Source organism: Pelophylax lessonae (genome assembly GCF_965119305.1).
Source record: "Pelophylax lessonae genome assembly, chromosome: 1".
Lineage (NCBI taxonomy): Eukaryota > Metazoa > Chordata > Amphibia > Anura > Ranidae > Pelophylax > Pelophylax lessonae.
The window spans coordinates 588594860-588615961 of record NC_138768.1 but is presented as its reverse complement, the minus strand read 5'-3'; the positions used below and the strand labels follow the sequence as shown (position 1 = coordinate 588615961).

The 21102-nt window shown below is 41.3% G+C and overlaps 1 protein-coding gene across 1 annotated transcript in view; it reads right to left on the bottom strand.

The window, feature by feature from the left end:
* Positions 1-390: 390 nt before the first annotated feature.
* LOC309544253 (PDZ and LIM domain protein 5-like) overlaps positions 391-21102 on the bottom strand; it is a 318724-nt gene continuing 298012 nt past the window's right edge. The window contains exons 10-12 of the mRNA XM_082243155.1: positions 4363-4483; positions 2262-2377; positions 391-652 (exon numbers count right to left, since the gene is read on the bottom strand). Coding sequence (XP_082099281.1) covers positions 563-652; positions 2262-2377; positions 4363-4483 — 327 coding nt within the window. The 3' untranslated portion in view covers positions 391-562. The remainder of the gene's footprint in view (positions 653-2261; positions 2378-4362; positions 4484-21102) is intronic.

Below are 21102 nucleotides of genomic sequence, written 5' to 3'. Positions count from 1 at the left end.
ATAGATAGATAGATAGATAGATAGATAGATAGATAGATAGATAGATAGATAGATAGATAGATAGATAGATAGATAGATAGACAAATGTCCACATATGAAGAAATTTTAAATAAAAATGTAATTTTATTTGCGATCACATCTAACAGTATCTGTGCAAAGAGGCTTGTAAACTCTGCAGTGGTGCTTCTCTAACTTCGCAGCTCTCTAACAATCCCTAGAGATTACCTCAGGATAAAAATCAGACTGTTGAAGGTAACGTTAATTCTTAAAACATCTGTCTGGATACAGTAATATCACTTCTTTCCCGACTGTCTGAAGGTATTTTTTTCTACTGGCTGAAGTTGGCCAATGTGCACAGGTACTGTAGAATAGCACAAGCCATTTTTAGTAAGGATTGTATTGTATTAAACCTATTTTTGCAACCCCACTCAATTGTTTAGAATATGTACTCCTGTTATTTTTTAATACGTTATATAAACTGGAATAAAATTTTGACAATTATGTTGCTATTAACATATCATGGAACATTTATCTTCAATGAAAAGATTGGATTAAAAAAACTTCAGAAATTCACAGCATGAGCATGCTTCTTGCATAGTGGTTTATCTTTCTTTGCAAAAAAGGTTTGTCCCTCCAAGCTTTCACAGCATACCTACAAGAAAAAAAAAAATCTGAATGAATTAAAAAAAAAAAAAAGGAACAAAAAGGTCTACTGTGGTTTTTAAAATTTATATAAACTAAATCTGATCTCTGTGTTTTAGTGAAGAATAAATAGTTTGTTTGGACCAAGCTGGTTCAAATAAAGGATTACCTTCACTTCCAAGATGTGCCCACTCTGTGCACTGTATAAACTGTATGTAGCTTCAGCTACATATAGTATTCAGCGCTGTGTTCCAGCAGCAGGATGGGAACTTCCTGTCCAGAGTTGGGATGAGCGGCACTTTGCCATTCAGGGGAGCATTGTATTCTATGAATGAGTACAAATTTTCCTCTGACTGGCTGAGGGGGAGAGAGGGGCACATGTCATGATTTCCAACTTTAGAGGAAGCAATGAATTCATTCAGATAATATAAAGCTTCCTGTGAATGCCTGAGCACTGCTCAGCCTGACTCAATTTTGTTTCGGGAGTGAGGCCAGAAGTTCTCATCCCGCTGCTGACATACAGCGCTGAATACTATATGTAGCTGATACTACATACATTTTATACAGTGCAGTGCACAGAGTGGGCACATTCAGAAGGGAAGGTAATATTTTGTTTGAACCAGCTTGGTCCAAACCAGCTATTTAACCTTCCCTACAACATTGCGATCAGCTTTAATTTATAGAAACTTCAGAATTTTAAAAACCACAGTAGAACAAACAGCATCTTCCCACTGATGTATAAATCAGAAAAAAAAAAAACATTTAAATAGCTCATACAATATGAAAGCAAAGAAAAAAAAAAAGCATGGGATGACTAACTTTTCTTCCTGAATTCTTCAAATAAGCAACATGATAAATAGCATAGAACAGATTACAACACTCCATATGACTCAAAATTATTTATTAACTGCAGTAATGCAATGGGCAATGTGGAACTGAAGAATCTCTGGTTAGAATCACATTGTTACATAAATAATGTTGACATTTCCATAACACTCTTTAAAGGAAAAGTTCACCTTTAAAAAAATATTAAAAGCACATAATTTTGCAGGTAAAATAAATGTGCATTTATTATTTTTTTACTTGGAGCCTGTAAAGCATTGCACCCACAATCAGCAGATTGGGGGTTCCATGCAGGACTCCTGCAGACTTGTCAGTGTGTTCGTCTGCTCATACGGGCAGGCAGATACACACTGATGGAAAAAGAGAATGAACTACCAGAACGCCCAATAGCGCCATGGTAGTTCATTGAAACTACAAGCCGTCAGCCACAAAGGCTAATGGTACTTGTAACTGGCCATTCACAGCAACTTTGTGAATGAATGATGCGGCAGGGCAGGCAATTTCTTTAAAATAGTGACAGCAAGCGGGGGAAGATGATTTCCCCCCCCCCCCCAGCTCTGACTAGAGGCAGAGGAGCAGGCAGTGGATGCAGGAGTGGGAACATGTTACATATCCCACCCTAAAAATGGGTGCAACATGTACCATGTTCCCAAAAGTGAATTTATTCTTTAATACCTATCAGGATAATTTTCTCAGGTACACCGAATTTATTATTTTTAGGCATATAAAAGACATACATTGCAGTCTAAATTTTTTTATATTGTTTTAGTACTTACCGAACACACAAAGCAGGTGTTGTGCCAGGTGTGTCCCAGTGCCTCCAGGAATCGGTCTCCAGCTTCAATAGGGAACTCACATCCATGACACATTGTACCAAAAAGGGAATAATAATCTAAACAAAATATAAATATATTAGAACATGGATATCTTTACCAAACCAGATAGAAAGTTCAAGGTTTGGTTTTGAGTAAGAAAGTTCTACTGTAATAAAGGACACAGGAAGTAAAAGGAAGTAAATCATAAAGATGAGCTTCAATGCCAAGCAGTGAGGTAATGTTGAACCTTTTTATGCTAGGACTAGTATTCAAGCTCACTTTTACTTGGCTTCCACATATTTGTAGTTATGAGATCCTTATCTAAAGAGTACATTGCCATAATGAGACACACAAGCATGTGTTTTATAGCTAGAATAAAATAATTGTTTTCATAACCTGGAATCCCATATGTGTATTGAAAACATGCACTGCTTTGTCTCGATGGCTGAACTAAAAACAAAAATAAGTTTATACCAGGACCTATGAGACTCTGGGGGAAACATACTATCCCCCAGAACAATAAATCTTTTACATTTATTCCAGAACTATACCAGAAGCAGAATAAATTCAAATGTTAAACTAGTATCAGTTACAGAGTCTAGCGTTTGTAACACTTCTTTACAAGGTGGATATAAATATATATGATTTATATTTAATGTGAACTACAAAAAAAAAAAAAAAGCAATAGGAAATGCATTTGGTTTAACGAACCACTCAAAACATTCTATATATAAAATTCTTATTTTCTCTAGAATTAGTATGCTTTGCATCAACATTCTGAGAATATTTACAGTAAACGTGGGCAAATTTAAGTTGTATTTTAAATGCATATGGAAAGTTTACACGGAGTATAAAATGCATGTAAAAAACAAGTGGTAGTGGTAGAGCTATAAACAGATATTTCCATGCACATTTCTACCTTTCCTGTAAAAGTTGACTTAGACCCTGCCCCGCCTGGCTTTCTAGTCTCTCTACTGGTCACTGAAACTGTCCACTGTATCCTATTAGGGTGGCTTGAGAGGTGGGAGGGGCAGGGTAAAATCGAAAGTTTACAAGAACTGTTGAAATGTGCATTTAATGTAGCTGCCCATATTTCTGCATCTTCTGATTCTTTTGAGTTGTAGTTTTCACTAAAAGTAATCTATGATTAAGAATTGTTAATAACATGCTCAGCCCAAATTGCTTACATATGTGACAGGCTTACTTTCAACATGTACCCAGAGATAGGATTTTAAAACAAAAGAAAGTTGTCTTTGGTTTGGAAAATATATCATTGTGAATATACAGAGTTGCTTAGTGAAGCTTGAAACCATTTATAATATAAGGTTGAAGAAGTTCAGTTAAAGTGGTTCTAAAGGCAGAAGGTTTTTACCTTAAGGCTGTGCATGAGAGCAGCAACGCTGCTCCCTCCTCACTGGCTCAGAAGCAGTAGTGGGAGCCATTGGCTCCTGTTGCTGTGAATCACAGCCAGTGAGGAGAGAGCAGGTACAGATCCAAGCTGCACTGTGTGTCAATGGACACACAGATCATGGCTTGGGAACGAGTCCTCATGAGTTCTTTTATAGCAATGGGGGAACTCAAAGGTGGGCGGGGTTAATTGCTTGCCTTGTACTGAAAAAAATCAGCTGAACATGTCTTTTTACATGCTCACATCTAGTGTAAGGGGCTAAAGGAATAAACCTCTCATAATTATGTGGGGCTAGGAAGTCCTTCAATTGACTATTTTTTCCTCCACCCCTTTCTAGGTAGTTGCAGAGATGCTGATAGTTAAAAAGGTAACACTCCTAGCCCAAGTGCAGCAAGTATCAATGTGTTCACTGTGGTCCCTTTGCTGAAATCTGTGCCATGTGGCAGTGCTGGGGCTGATTATGGAATACATATGCATTCCATAATGTGATCCTGTCCTCTTTTGACTACATCAGTTTTGGTTTTGTAAAAGTTGATCTTTTTCAAGGTGAGTTGCATAAAAAAATCTGGCACACCTGGAGTGAATAGCTCTGTTTGCATGACTTCAGTGTGAAGTGTAATGAGTGTTTGGTTTAAACCTACTTGACACACTCACCTTTCTCACAGTAGGGATCTCCATCTTCCAAATGAAAAACACTATTTCGAATAGGAGTATGGCAGGCCACACAAACAAAGCAAGAGACATGCCAAGTTTGCTTCAGCGCATTGATAACTTCCTATTAAAGTTAAATGAAGAAATAGGCGTTAATCAATAAATGATTTGAATATAAATGATGGATCACAGTATTTTACACTTTATATATTACAGACAAACGTCTCAGCTTTCATTGCTGAGTTTTGAGAACCAGTTACATGAGAATCTAATTAATAATTGAAGCCTCCACAGCCCAGCTAACTCTTCATTTTTAAAACGTGTTTATTTCTGGTAATGCAGATTAATTTTCTGGATCAATAAAGATGTGGTTGTCAAGTTGCTGGCATGCAGAGTTGTAACCTTTCAATGCTAATCATAAGCCATCAGTAATATTTTGCTCTTAGACTGTAAGCTCTGTGGCACACATAGCAGTACTATATTACATATTATGCTATAAATCCCCAATATTAGCAGAGACATTACCATTTCTTTTGCATATATAGAGTTTGGACTATAGTACTATGTATCTATTTGCACTTTGGAAAAAGGTTTCTTTGAATGGTCAAACTGCTAAAACTAAGCTTCCATTTGCTTTTTTAAATATGTATATGTTGAAGACAAAAAAAAAAAAAAACAACACTTTTAAAATTATTTAAAATAGTTTAAAATGGCCATAGATGGATAGAATTTTAGAAAAAAGGTTTAGGAAATAAATGTTCTAAGAGAGTTCTCTAATCATTAGTGGGTCAAATCAACATTAGATTGTGAGCACAGTAATAAAAAAATTCAAGGGAGCAGGATAGAAAATTATTCTTCAATTAACAAATTTCAGTGTAAAAAACACTGTATGTGGTTTCTGTTCACTAAAGTCCATTCCTTCCCAAATCCAAAAGCAAAGGAAATCTTTCAAATTACATTTCGAATGACAAATTTTTAAGAATTTTTATTAGAAATTTTATCCATCCATGGGCAGCGTTAGTCAACACATTTCATATAAAAAATGTCATAATTACTACTTTCTGCCAGCAGTTTGAGAGTGCAAAGCAATAGAGCCACCACACCCAGGCACCATTGTTTTTTCACTACCACATAGTGACTAATCTCTGCTGTTACCTTAATACAAGTATTTTTACATAATGCACATGCATGGAAAAACCTTGTATGGATGACCAAAAAACAATAAAACACCAATGTCTTTATTGTACAATTAAAAAAATCCAAAGCGAACATCACAGCAAAACAAAGAAATATAACTGGTTGACCAGTTTCAGGCCAAATAGCACCTAGTCATATCATACCAGCTCTGAGTTCACAGCCTTGATATGCTTCAGAATTTGCTACAATCACAGCTGAACTCCCTGAGTGATTAATTTTCCCACACACACAAAACATCATATATCAAATCAAACAAGAAACGTTAAATATCAGGGTTATAGCTGCAGCCAGATGCCATAACCCAGGTACCTTTTTCTTCTACAGGCGGTCGACTTTCAAATAAAAGTGAACCCAGCTGCCGATTAACCAGGAGATGACTTTTCTAGGCAGTGGGAGAGATCCCCCCCTCCTGCCGCTTCCCAGTGGTTTCCGGACTAACCTTACTGATCGGTGAGCCCGGGAACCATCCGGTGTTGGCTGTATTTTTGCATTTTTTTTTCTTAAAGCAAAAGGCTTTAAGAGGACCCGTCATGCTGTATTGTTATCGCAAGGGATGTTTACGTGTTTGCATGTTTACATGTTAAGTGAATAATTTTTTTTTTCTAAAGAGACAGTGTAAAAATTTAATTCTTAAAGCGCCTTGTCCCCGCGTGCAGTAGTGAATGCATACATAGGTCAAGCCCACATCTATAAACGATGTTTGCACCACACATGAGGTATCACTGTAAATGTTTAAGCTACATCAATCATTTTAGCACTAGACCTCCTCTGCAACTCTAAATTTCTCAATCGTCTCCTATGGAGATTTAACTACCATAGTTTGTCGCCATTCCACGAGCATGTGCAATTTTAAAGCATAAGCAGGACATGTTGGATATCTATTTACTCTATGTATAATCATCTTTCACAATTTACAAAAAAAATTGGGCTAACTTCACGTTTTTTTTCTTTTATTCATTAAAAAGTATATTTTTTCCCCAAAAAATTGCATTAGTAAAACTGCTGCACAAATACAGTATGACATAAAATATGGTAACGACCGCCATTTTATTCTCTAGGGTCAGAAAAACTCTGGGCACGATCTGAGTGGATCCGCCAGCTATCCTGTTCATCCTGAATAGCAGTGGATGTGAGAGGGTTAAGGACACCAGGTTCTGACTGTGGGAACGATCCCGGGTGCGGTAACAACAGTACCTGTCGAATAGGACTTAAGGTGTATATACACCAGACATCTGGTGAGTGCATAGGCATGGTGGAGGGGAGCACTGTTTGAGTTGACGTTATCTATAAGAAGTGGACTGGTGGTTTTTCATTTAACCTACATAACCAGAAGATATTCTCCCTATAATCATTATTGTGTTTTAATGATACTCTTCTCCAAGGACTTACAATTTCTTTGACTGGATCTTTAGCAGATGGACTAGTCTCATTACAGTTTGATATGTGGCTATTGTTTTCACTATATTTATATTTTGTTATAGCACTGATTTGGACACTCATTATTTTAGATTTTTTAGTGTTGCACTTTTTGTTTACATGTCTTTCTGAGGGTTATATATTCACCTTTATGTGCTAGCTGCTGTTGCTACATTTGGTTTCACCAGCGCTCAGTTTCTTTATGTGTGGGAAATGTCAAAAAAAAGGCTGACTCAGCAAGTGGTTAATAGCTTGATAACTGGACCACCAGTGTTTGAAGCTGGACATCCAACCACTGACTCATCCTCTCATTATCCACCTAAAATGGTTGTAAAGGCAGAAAGCTTTTTTTCAATTGAATGCATTCTATGCATCAAGATAAAAAGCCTTCTGTGTGCAGCAGCCCCCCCCCCCCCCCCACTAATACTTACCGAAGGGCCATCTAGATCCAGAGAAGTTGCAGCAGTGTTTCGGCTGCCTAGGACTCCCCTGCCTCCCCTTTTTTTCTCATTATTTATTGTTTTAGCACAGACACAATGGGGTTGATTTACTAAGGCAAATAGACTGTTCACTTTGTAAGGAACTGTTCTCCTCGCTTAGTGAATGTGGTAAAAACAAAGAAAACCCATTCACTTGAAAAGAAAAAAAAACGTAATTGTGCTCGCACAGGGCTGGTTGAAGAAAATCAGCAGAGGTTCAACCCCAATGTATTCTATTGCTTATATTTCGTAGTCCTGCATTTTATTGTACTCTCAAAAGGAACAGGTAAATAAATGTATCACCTTTAATAATATAGGGGACATTTTGCGATTTTCATCGTCCTAATCAGGAGCTTTAATGCAGGAAATGAATTGGAAATACTCCCTTATTCTGTGCCCTATTTATGAATTTGCATGCAAGATATTTAAACACTGGGGGAGTTGCAGCTTTGAGCATATGGCTATCCAACTCACAATAACAATTCTGGAATACCATAAAATCAATGCAAAAAAAAAAAAAAAATTGCACTGAATCTTTCTACTTTAACCACTTGCTGACCACCCTATAGCATGCTTACTGCTACAGGCGGCAGCTGGGGGCGGTGATAATTCACAGCAGAAGCTGTTCAGTGGGTCCCGGGGACTCAATGTCTTCAGGCACCGGCTGATCATTCATAAAACACAGAGAACTGAGATACGCCTATGCAAACAAGGCTTATCTCTGTTTTGACAGGGGGGAAGGGACGAGCCTGTGTCTCTACAAAGCAGAGACTAAAACCAATCTCTTCCCTTAGTGAAAGCAACCACACTGTGTACACAAAAACACTGGCTAGGTGCACAGTTAACCCTTTGTTCACCCTAGATGTTTAACCCCTTCTGTGACCGTGCATATTTTTAGCACTGATCGCTGTATTCCTTTCACTTTTTCCCACAAAGTGTCATAAGCGTCAGTTAGTGTTCCACAGTCCGTCGCAATTTCACAGTCCCGCTATAAGTCGCCAGTTACTACTATGAAAAAATACATAAAAATTCCATAGATATATCCCATATAGTTTGTAGACGCTCTAACGTTTGCGTAAACCGATCAATATAAGCTTATTGAGATTTTTTTTTACCAAAAATGTAGCAGGATACATATTGGATTACATTTACGAAGAAATGTGATTTTTTACATTTTTTTTTATTGGATAGGTTTTATAGCAGAAAGTAAAATTATTGATTTTTTTTTGTTTACAGCGCAAAAAATAAAAAATACAGTGGTGATCAAATACCACCAAAAAAAAAAGCTATATTTCATGTTTTTGGGTACAGTGTTGCACGACCGTGCAATTGTTCATTAAAGTAACGCAGTGTCGCATTGCAAAAAATGGCCTGGTCACTTAGCCGGCCATGGCCCTGAATTGATCTTGACTTAAATTTCGGGATCCACTCAGATGCCTGGAGCTGCTGGGAGAATGAGCAAGATGTTCCTGCTCTCTGTAAAGCCCTGTGCGCCAGTGAGCGCTGGGTGGGCAGGGCAGAGCAGAGTAGAGAGTTAAGTGACTAACAGGCACTGCTTCCCTGTGCACTGAAGACTAAGAACTGAGCAATCAGCAGTGTTTAAATCGCTCAGTTCTTGGTCTTAGAAGTGGCGGGGGACAGATGCAGAATCAGATCGATGCTAAATCCACCTAGGTGAGTATGATTGCTTGTTTTTTTTTTTTCTAGTCCCTACAGTTCTCACTTAGAAAAATAATAAAAGTTTGAATTCACATAGAAGCATAAAAAAGATTTTGCAGTAGGTTATGGTCTCTTGATCCTTCCACTGCATCACACCTGCAACTAAGACATTATTATTATGTTATAAGTTTTTAGATTTATTTTTATATAGTAGTCATTATGCAATGCTCAAGATTGAATGAATTACCACTGTAGCTTGCCAACACTAATTTTACCCATAAGAGCTATTATGAAGGCCATAAAACAATGCATGTTGAAAAAAAAAAAAACCCAGCAAACTTTTAATGCATTATTTAGCTTTACTAATTTGCAGCGATTTTGCTGCAAATCTTGACCTGCATTAAAAAAAACATGAATCTCTTTGGGTTGCTGGTCAAATAGTTAGGAAATGTGTTGAGACTGGTAGAAAGAAAGATGAAGTGTTACAAGTTTCCTGCACTCTTACAGATGACTATTCCAGCTGGGCTGGATATGCCGTCAAATAAACATTAGTAGCAGACAGTTGATTAACGTCGCATATGAACTGGCCAAATCTTTGCAGATTTCATCTGACTTATCTATAAAACACACAATCTATGCAAAAGAGTTGTGGGCCTATTTTTTTCATCATTTATACTTTCTCCAAGATCATTTCCAGCTACACCAGACACATTGAATTGTCATATATCTATTATATAAAAGTATGCACTAAGGAGCAGTGCTAATAGATTCACATCATGTAATATATAATATACCTTATGCTATTGAACAAAATTACATGGCCATTCTGTATGCAAAGGTTTTGGAGCACGCTCAGGAGACACAACTACCTAATTAAATCCCTATTATTTAAGCAGTTGATTTGCAGATAAGGCACTTTGGCCTACACAGATCTTCTAAATCATTACACAAGCACCAGATACTTGTGGATCAAATGTCTCCACAGAGAAAGCAGATAGCCCTAAGTGTCTGTGTTGTCTTCTGCAGTTGCTATAGTTTACAGTTGCTATGAAAACATGCCTGAATGCTAAATAATCTGTAGATTTTTATAGTTATAACATATTACACTTAGAATTCAAAGTGTAATTCCACTTTTGCACTATATGTTTATGAAGTATTTCCATTAACACAGCATACCTACACATAAAAATAAATAGATACAAAATAAATAGATATAATTACCTTTTGATTTTTTTTTTTTTGGAGAAGATTTAAACACAGGACTGCAAGTCTATCTGAACAATTTCAAAATGCAAATAGAGAGACAAACTGAGGGAACATTAAAATACAATATACCGCCCAAGACCTGGCATTCATAACCCTTTGTTAGGACTGTGTGCACAACTAGTTTACAATTGATATGGAAGATCTTCCAGCAGAGTACAGACAGTTAATTTGGGTAAACAACTCCACAGCCCTTTCCTCATGTTTACAAAGAAGGGGAAAGCTAGGTAGGTCTTTAAGCAAGTAAAAAAGGTAAGTAGTATTTTTAACCACTTGCTGACCAGCCACCGTAGTTTTACTGCAGCAGGTTGGCTCTGGCCCACAAAACAACGTACATGTCAGTCGCTTCGCGGAACTGCTAATGGCTACAGGGGGAGCCAATCAGCTGGTCTGGTAGCCGTGATTGCCGCCAGGCACCCATGATCACTCCCCGGCAGACCACTGTTCTGTCAGGTATGAACACAGGGATCCTGTGTTCCTCCTATTTAGTAACAGGTCTCTGTGTTCATGCAGCAAGCCCACCCCCCCCCCACAGTTAGAAAACACCCCCTGGGTACACATTTAACCCTTTGATCTCCCCTGGTGTTAACCCCTTCCCTGCCAGTGTCATTAGTACAGTAACAGTGCATATTTTTAGCACTGATTACTGTAGTAATGTCACTGGTCCCCCGCAAAAGTGTCAAAAATGTCAGTTAGGGGTCCGATCTGTTCGCCCCAATGTCGCAGTCCCGCTAAAAATCGCTGATCACCGCCATTACTAGTATAAAAATAAATAAAAAATGACAAAAATCTTTCCCTTAGCTTGTAGACGCGATAACATTTGCGCAAGCCAATATGTAGCAGAATACAAATTGGCCTAAAATGATGAAACAATTTGATTTACATTTTTTTATTGGGAATGTTATATAGGAGAAAGTAAAAATATATATATATATTTTTTTCCAGAATTAAATCGCTCTTTTTTTTGTTTATAGCGCAAAAAATAAAAATCCCAGGTGATCAAATATCACCAAAAGAAAGCTCTATTTGTGGGGAAAAAAAGAATATCAATTTTATTTGGGTACAGCGTCGCACAACCGTGCAACTGTCAGTTAAAGTAAAGCAGTGCCATATCACAAAGAATGGCCTGGTCATTAAGGGGGTAAAACCTTCCGGTCCAGAAGTGGTTAAACATTTATTTTAGGTTATTTAATGGAATGGGAACATGCAAGAAATATACAGTAGGTCGTATCTCAACTTGGCTGTAAAATTGGAAATGCACTTCAAGAATTGTAGGTACATATAAAAGACTTGTTATTTAGCATGTTTTATTAAAAAAAAAATCTCAGTGTTATTTTACACTCCTACAACCCTTCATAGAACTTTAAAAGGAAGGGGAATCCAGTCAGGCCCTTCTTTATTACACAGTTGTGTCAATTTAACAAGGACAACATGCTTATAGGGGAGAGAGCAGTCGGATGACCCCATTAGTAAACTGCTGCGTGTTTACTACCTGATCACACGCTAGGGAACTTCCTGCACCCCTGCAGCTCCCTGTGGTTCTTTTCTCTGATCCTGTTATTAAAAAAAAAAAAAAAAAAAAAAAAAGAGTCCTATAGTGACATAGGGGCCAAAGTAGGAACATAGGACTTAAAGATCTACTGCAGATTCTCTTTTTAAATTGTTTTTATTTACTAAACTGCATGGATACTGAATAGGTAGAATCTGTAATGTGATCACACAACTGCATTTGCATGCATGTGTGGTCATCAAATGTATCTACAGTGGATATAAAAAGTCTACACACCCCTGTTAAAATGTCAGGTTTATGTAAAATAAATGAGACAAAAATAAATAATTTAGGAATTTTTTACACCCTTAGGCTCCGTTCACATGTAGGCGTTGGCGTTTTTCAGGCGTTTGTTTATCGTTTTTCAGGCGTTTTTATAGGCGTTTTTGCAAGCGTTTTACAGGCGTTTTTTTGGGCGTTTTTAACAGGTGTTTTTGGTGACCAATGGAAAAGCAGAGTGTTTTTTTTTTTTTACAACATTTGCAAAGGAACCTCCCAGGGACCTCCTCCTCTGCATTGGACCTCCCAGGGACCTCCTCTTCTGCATGATCTTTTTTTTTTTTTTTTATGGTTCTGGACATGCTACAGAGCTAAAAACTTCACAGGTACAATTTTTAGACCCCCCAGACACTAAAATTAAAACTAAATCCAAAGAAATCTTTTTTTTTTAATTTTTTTTATTTTTTTCAATAATTGGCTCTCTATCAAAAACGACAATTTTTAAGAACTTTTTTTTGCCTGATTCATAGTCCCTGGGGCATGATCCAAAACTGTAGGCACTTTTTAGGGGCATTTATTGGGTTTTAGGGCTTCAAAATGGTGTTTTTTGATTCCATATATATATCTACATTACGGTCACCTTGGCATAGCAGAGTCAATTTGCCCTAAACTACATTACGGTCACCTTGGCATGGAAGAGTTTGGTCACCCTGGCATAGTAGAGTCAGTTCACCTAAACTTCGTTACAGTCACCTTGGCATGGAAGAGTTTGGTCAGCCTGGCATAGCAGAGTCAGTTCACCTAAACTTCGTTACGGTCACCTTGGCATGGAAGAGTTTGGTCACCCTGGCATTGTAGTCAGTTCACCTAAACTTCGTTACGGTCACCTTGGCATGGAAGAGTTTGGTCAGCCTGGCATAGCAGAGTCAGTTCACCTAAACTTCGTTACGGTCACCTTGGCATGGAAGAGTTTGGTCACCCTGGCATAGTAGTCAGTTCACCTAAACTTCGTTACGGTCACCTTGGCATGGAAGAGTTTGGTCAGCCTGGCATAGCAGAGTCAGTTCACCTAAACTTCGTTACGGTCACCTTGGCATGGAAGAGTTTGGTCACCCTGGCATAGTAGTCAGTTCACCTAAACTTCGTTACGGTCACCTTGGCATGGAAGAGTTTGGTCAGCCTGGCATAGCAGAGTCAGTTCACCTAAACTTCGTGGAGAGCTGGGTGGAGAGCTGGGTGGAGAGTTGTGCTGTTTGAGCTGATCAGGAGCAACTAAACGCTTGTAAAACGCCTGTGAAACGCCAAATATCACTTTACATTGAGGTCTATGGGACAAAACGCCTGTGATCTGCCCAAAAAGAAGCTCAAGTACTTTTTTGAGCGTTGGGCGTTTTCCTTAGGGCATCAAAACGCTCAGATGTGAACAGGGGTCATTGCAATGAATGGGGTTTGTCTTGTTGGGCGTTTTGAGAGCTGATTAGTGAGCAGAAAACGCTCCAAAAACGCCCACATGTGAACGGAGCCTAAATGTGACCTATAAGTTGTACAACTCAGTTGAACAACAAACTGAAATATTTTAGGTGGAGGGAAGTAAAAATAAAAAAATAAAATATGGTTGCATAAGTTTGCACACCCTTAAACAAATACGTTATTGAAGCACCTTTTGATTTTATTACAGCACTCAGTCTTTTTGGGTAGGAGTCTATCAGCATGGTACATTTTGACTTGCAAAAACACTCCAAATCGGTCAGATTGCAAGGGCATCTCCTGTGCACAGCCCTCTTCAGATCACCCCACAGATTTTAAATTAGATTCAGGTCTGGGCTCTGGCTGGGCTATTCCAAAACTTTAATCGTCTTCTGGTGAAGCCATTCCATTGTTGATTTGGATGCATGCTTTTGGTCGTTGTCATGCTAAAATATAAAGTTCCTCTTTAGGTTCAGCTTTCTAGCAGAAGCCTGAAGGTTTTGTGCCAATATTGACTGGTATTTGGAAATGTTCATAATTCCCTCTACTTTGACTAAGGCAAAGTTCCAGCTGAAGAAAAACAGACCAAAGCATGATGCTGCCACCACCATGCTTCACTGTGGGGGTATGGTGTTATTTTGTTGATGTGCAGTGTTGTTTTTGCACCAAACATATCTTTCGGGATTATGGCCACAAAGTTTAACCTTGGTTTCATCAAACCATAACACATTTTCCCACATGCTTTTGGGAGACTTCAGATGTGTTTTTGCAAAATTTAGCCTGGCTTGGATGTTTTTCTTGGTAAGAAAAGGCTTTCCTCTTGCCACTCTACCTGATAGCCCAGACATATGAAGAATACGGGAGATTGTTATCACATGTACCACACAGCCAGTGCTTGCCAGATATTCCTGCAGCTCCTTTAATGTTGCTGTAGGCCTTTTGGCAGCCTCCCTGACCAGTTTTCTTCTCATCTTTTCATCAATTTTGGAGGGACGTCCAGTTCTTTGTAATGTCACTGTTGTGCCATATTTTCTCCACTTGATGGTGGTTGTCTTCACATAGTATATCTAATGCCTTGGAAATTCGTTTGTACCATTCTCCTGACTCATACATTTTAATAATGAGATCCTTTTGATACTTTGGAAGCTTTCTGTGGACCATGGCTTTTGCTGTAGGATACAACTAAGAAAATGTCAGGAAAGACCTACTAGAACAGCTGAACTTTATTTGGGATAAATCCAAGGCACTTTAAATGATGGCAGGTATGTACTGACTCCTATTTAACATGAGTTTGAATGTGATTGCTTTATTCTGAACACAGCTACATCCCCAGTTATAAGAGGGTGTGCACACTTCTGCAACCACATTATTTTAGTTAATTAAGACAAAGGTGACCAGCGCTATGGATTTATGGGGTGAATGCAGAAAAAAATCACGGTGTAAGCTGCCAACAACCAAACCCAACGAATTGGGTTGGAAATGAAATATGTGCAAGTGGGGTTGTGAACGGCGCTACCGTATTACAAGAATATAGCAATAATGTGCTTTACTAGCGTGAGTAGTGGTGTGGAATGATACCACTTATATGTGCCGTGAGTAAATAAATAAATACATTTTGTAAAGTGCAATTTTTTAAAAAGTGCCTTATAAAGGATAAACAGAGATCAGTTGAGATAAAATGTATATATGCCTTGTATCTTTGAATATTACAGTAATAAAGTGCATAAGTGCTAGTGCAAAGAAAGAGACACAAGGCTGAAATAAAATGGTGATATTTTATTAAAACAAACAAGTGAAGCATGTAGCCATCCTCACTATAAAGCAGAGGTGATGGTGCTCAGTGAAGAGATAAGAATTAAATAATAAGTGCTGCTATGAGCAAACGATAATAAGCATATAAGCTGAAATTAATTAGTGTAAGATAAATTAGATAGATGAATGAATGTGATGATTTTGGGTTGCAACAACCTGCGTGACCGCAGAAGGAGACCCCTAGGTACCATATCCAAACAACATAACAGGAAAAAGTGAGTCTCTACACTTTTTCCTGTTATGTTGTTTGGATATGGTACCTAGGGGTCTCCTTCTTTCTTTCTGAGGAACACAGACCCACAAGGAAGCCAGAAGGGAAAGCGGAACCCATACACGGTACCCTCCTGCAACTAAGACATATCAGGTCATATAGCAGGGTGCGACACCTAGCGGTCACGCTAGTAAAGCACATTATTGCTATATTCTTGTAATACGGTAGCGCCATTCACAACCCCACTTGTTTCACATTATTTTAGTGTTTTTATTTTTACCCCCCCACCCCCTAAAAGATTTGTTTGTTTTTCAAGTGGGTTGTACAGTTTATAGGTCACATTAAAGGTGGAAAAAGTTCTGAAAATTTAGCTTCGTCTCATTTTTTTTTTACATCACAGAAACCTGACATTTCAGGGGGGTGTAGACTTTTTATATCCATTGTATTATCACAGAACAAACAAACTTGTCTCGGACGGGAATAATTTAGTGTGGGGAAATGGGCTGCAATGGGAATTTTCCTTAGCTCAGTAACGGTGGAGAAAATTTACCGTGCAAAGAATACCGAATTACGTGCAAGGGGTAAAAAAAAAAAAAAAAATAGATTTTTGTAAAATCTTACTGTAAAATCCTTTTCTCTTAAGCTCATTGACAGACGCAGTCCTCTTGATTAATATCAAATTGGGTTATACTGCCCTCTACAGGAGTAGGACACTAGGCAGAAGGAAAACGTTCTGGCCACACCTTAGGGGCAGTCCCAGAGGGTATATCCTCTCTCTCTCTCTGCTACAGGATGTTAGTTATGTCACAAAGCAGTGTCAGAGAATTTAACCCAACCCAACTCAAAAGTAGAGGGGCGGGTACTGCGTCTGTCAATGAGCTTAAGAGAAAAGGATTTTACGGTAATATTTTACAAAAATCCATTTTTCTCTGTCGCTCATTGACAGACGCAGTCCTCTTGATTAATATCAAATTGGGACGTCCCAAAGCAGTGCCACAAATGAGGGGTGGGATACCAGAAATCAAAATCCAATCTAGAAGGCCCAACCGGTGCCAACTAGAAGTTTTAAAGGCTCATCAGACAAAAGGATGAGACTCAACTGAAAACCCAACAGAAAAAAACCCTCGAGGTAGACCAACGGTCTCCTCAAATTGCGGCCTGCAAAACCTTGCGGCCAAAAGAGGCATCCGACGATGCCATCACATCAACTTTATAAAATTTTGTAAAGGTATGAACCGACGACCAGGTAGCCGCCTTGCAAACCTGGATCACTGACGCCTGATGGCGGAAGGCCCAGGAACCACTGAGCGCCCGAGTGGAGTGCGCCTTAACAGGGAACGGAGGATTCCAACCCTTAATAGAATAAGCCTGTACCACCGTCTGTCTGATCCATTTCTGGGGCCATCCGTGATCACAAAAAGTGAATCCGTTTTACGAAACGAGTCCGTAGTTTTCAGGTATACCCTGATTGCCCGAACCACATCCAAGGAATGTAACGCACACTCCCGAGGATAACTGGGCTTAGGACACAAGGAAGGTAGCACAATATCTTCATTCAGATGAAACTCTGAAACCACCTTAGGAAGGAAGGATGGATTCGGACGAAGAACCACCTTATCCCTATGAACCACCAGATATGGGGAACGACAGGATAATGCGGCCAGTTCTGACACCCTGCGTGCAGAAGTAATGGCCACCAAGAAGGCCACCTTCTGGGATAATGTAAGCAAGGGAATCTCCCTGATATTTTCAAAGGGAGGTTTCTGAAGAACCGACAACACCAGATTAAGATCCCAGGGCGGTAAGGGCGCGCGCACTGGCGGAGCCAGGTGCCGCACCCCCTGGATGAAATTCCGCACCAAGGAATGGGTAGCCAAAGGTTTCTGAAAGAAAATTGCTAACGCTGAAACCTGACCCTTGACAGTACTCAAGGTCAGGTTCTGCTCAACCCCCTGTTGCAGAAAAGCCAAGATTCGGGTCACCGAATAGGTACGTGGAGGAAATCCAAAGGATTCACACCACGCAATATAAGACCTCCATGTGCGATGATAGACTTTTCTGGAAGTCGCTTTCCTTGCTTTAATTAAAGTAGGAATAACTGAAGTTGACAATCCCTTGTCCTTCAGCACCTGAGTCTCAATAGCCAGGCCGTTAAAGCCAGCGATTGTAAAGCAGGATGGAAGATCGGTCCCTGAGACCGCAGATCCCCCCTGAGAGGAAGTCTCCAAGGAGCGTCCGTGACCAGTCTGATCAAGTCGGCGTACCCGGGTCGACGAGGCCAGTCCGGAGCTACCAGGATAACTGGAATTCCCTCCACCTCTATCCTGCGAAGAAGTTTTGGCAGCAACTTGAGAGGAGGGAAGACATACAGTAGCTGATACTGTCCCCACGGGGCGACCAGCGCGTCTGCTGCGTCCGCTCGAGGATCTCGGGAGCGGGCTACAAACCTCCGCACCTTCCTGTTGAGCCGAGCTGCCAACAGATCCACCTCCGGGGTGCCCCAATGAAGGCACAGCTGGTGAAATACCTCTGGATGAAGAGGCCATACCCCTTGATCCAGAATCTGACGGCTGAGATAATCTGCCTGCCGATTTTCCACCCCCGGAGTGAATACCGCGGAGAGAGCCGGAACAAACCGTTCCGTCCAACGAAGGATGCTGGCCACTTCGATGGCCGCCAGGACACTCTAGGTGACCCCTTGGTGATTGACCTAAGCCACGGCCGTGGCATTGTCCGACTAGATCCGAACCGGGCTGCCCGGTCCAGTAAATCAGACAAAGTCTGATCGCTCTCAGTTCCAATACATTTATCTGTAACCTGGATTCTATCGGAAGAAATGACTTCCCCTGGCTGAGCATCGGAGACCGAAGCCACCAGACCAGAGACTCCCTGGTCCGCTCGCTCAACCGGATGCGATTGTCCAGAGAATCGGGATTCCGATTCCATTAGAAAAGAATCTCCTTTCGGAGAGTTCGGGCATGAGACTGGGCTTACGGTACTGCCTCTAAGAAGGCCACCATCAGTCCCAGGATCCTCCTGCAAGTCTGAAGGAAAGGCCAGTTGACGGACAGTAACATCCGAATCGTTCACTGAATCTTCCGGCTCCTGGTGGGAACTAGGAATGATCTTTGGGAAAAGTGAAGAAAACGTTCTGCTCAAGGAACGGGAACTACCACTCCCTATTGCATCAAGTCCATTACTGCCCCCCGCAAAGCTTTTAAGCGATCCAGGGATAGTCGAATGTTTGAAGGGAAGAATCGCACCGGTTGAAGTGATCGAAACTCGATCTTGTATCCCGACCGTATGACCTTGCAAACCCCTTTGTCCGGGATTCTGGAAAGCCATGGATCCAGAAACCGGTGAAGACGTCCCCCCCACCCCAGAGATTGGTGGGGGCGCACCTTCAGGCTGTATTGGTCTTATCTTCAGGTTTGGCTGAGCCGGACCTTTGTTTACCCGACCAGCGCCCTTTGAAACCCCCTGCACGGGCTTTGGAGGGCTTTGCCTTATCGCCCGCCCCAGCGGAAGGAACAAACTTTTTATGAGCGGAAAAGGAAGGTCCTCGCCTGTTACGAGGTCCTTTACCCTTAGCAGTCTGTGGCAAAAAAGTGCTCTTGCCCCCAGTGAGATCCTTTATAATCTCATCCAAGGTGGCCCCAAACAGGTGATCACCTTGAAACGGGAGATTAGCCAAAGCTTTTTTGGAACCTTGATCCGCCGACCAGCACTTTAACCACAACACGCGTCTGAGGACCACTGCTGAAACCGATGCACGCCCTAGCAAGGGAGTGGCGTCCAGGGCGGCATCACAGATGAACTGTAGCCCTTGTATAATCTGCTCCAGCAAATCTGATACTGCCGGGGGGATACTTCTCCCCTTTATGTCACGGCGTAACAATTTGGTCCATTCTGTCAATGTTTGTGAGACTAAACCAATGGCCACCACTGGCCTAAATGTTGACGCTATCAGGGAAAAATTGGAGCGGGATTCCGCTTCCACTTTTCGATCCACCGGATCCCTAAAGGACGGGGCGTCCTCCAACGGGATAACAGTGGCTTTGTTTAGTCTGGAAATTGGTGGGTCCACCACTGGTGGTTCCGTACATTTTTTAAGGAGGGATTCCTCAAACGGATAGCACCTAGCAATGCGTTTGGAAATAGCAGGGGTTCGTTTCGGACGATCCCATTCTTCTTTAATTAGATTACCAAAACATTTGGGCAAAGGAAAAACCTTCGCCATTTTGGTAGGCTTGCTGGTCCCAAAGGGAATTTCAGTGTCAGCTACCTCTGCCGGTGTAACCTCAAGACTTAAGGTTTCTCGGACAGACATGACTAATGCGTCCACCAACACTTCTTGTGCTATGGCGGAGGCAGAAACGTCCTCCTCGCTGTCTGAGGAGACCGTACCCGAGACAGCAGCCCCAGAAGAGGGACCTGCAGCTGCAGTGACAAGCTCAGAATCCGTATCTGAAGTGTCAGATGAAATAGGGGTAGGCGGGGGTCGCTTTCTTGACCCCCGTCCCAGACAGGCTACCTCCACCCGGGATACCAAAGACTCCAAAACTGCTGATAATGCATCAATCACAAGTGGGGCACTGGAGGGTCCTGCGTCCACCAACGCTTCTTCTTGTGCTATGGCGGAGGCAGAAACGTCCTCCTCGCTGTCTGAGGAGACCGTACCCGAGACAGCAGCCCCAGAAGAGGGACCTGTGCCTGCAGTGACAAGCTCAGAATCCGTATCTGAAGTGTCAGATGAAATAGGGGTAGGCGGGGGTCGCTTTCTTGACCCCCGTCCCTGACAGGCTACCTCCACCCGGGATACCAAAGACTCCAAAACTGCTGATAATGCATCAATCACAAGTGGGGCACTGGAGGGTCCTGCGGCCACCTCGAGGGGATCAGGTGGGGATACATGTGTGGCAGGGTCCATGATTAATCCCAGACACTTGCCAGCAAACAAAAAATAATTGCAAAGAAAAAAACTTTTTTTTTTTGTAATCCCCCCGGCGCAACAGCGCCCCTCAGTGTTACCTGCTTTGGACCCCACAGAGAGAGAGAGAGAGAGAGAGACCCCAAGGGCTCACCACCTGATGCACAGAAGCTTCTATCCACCTGCTCTCAGCGCTGTCTCTTACAGACAGGAAGTCTTTTTGATTGTTTTCCTGGGTAAAGGAGGCGGCTCCGCCCCTTTACACGCCTTCCGGCGCCTCCCATGCTACTCCTCGAGGTAGCTGATCATCTCCAAAATGGCCGCCCCCATGCCGGAGACACGAGGCTACGCCAAGATGGCGGCCCCACGCGACCTGCGGGAGGATGGCGGCGGCCCCTGTGGAAAGATGGCGGCGGCCTGTGGAATGCAAGCATTGGCCTGTGCGGCCTGCGGGAGGATGGCGGCGGCGGATGGCGGTAGTCCAGGCAATTGCAACCTTATGTATAAGGTAGGATATATCACCCTCTTACATGGCCATCCT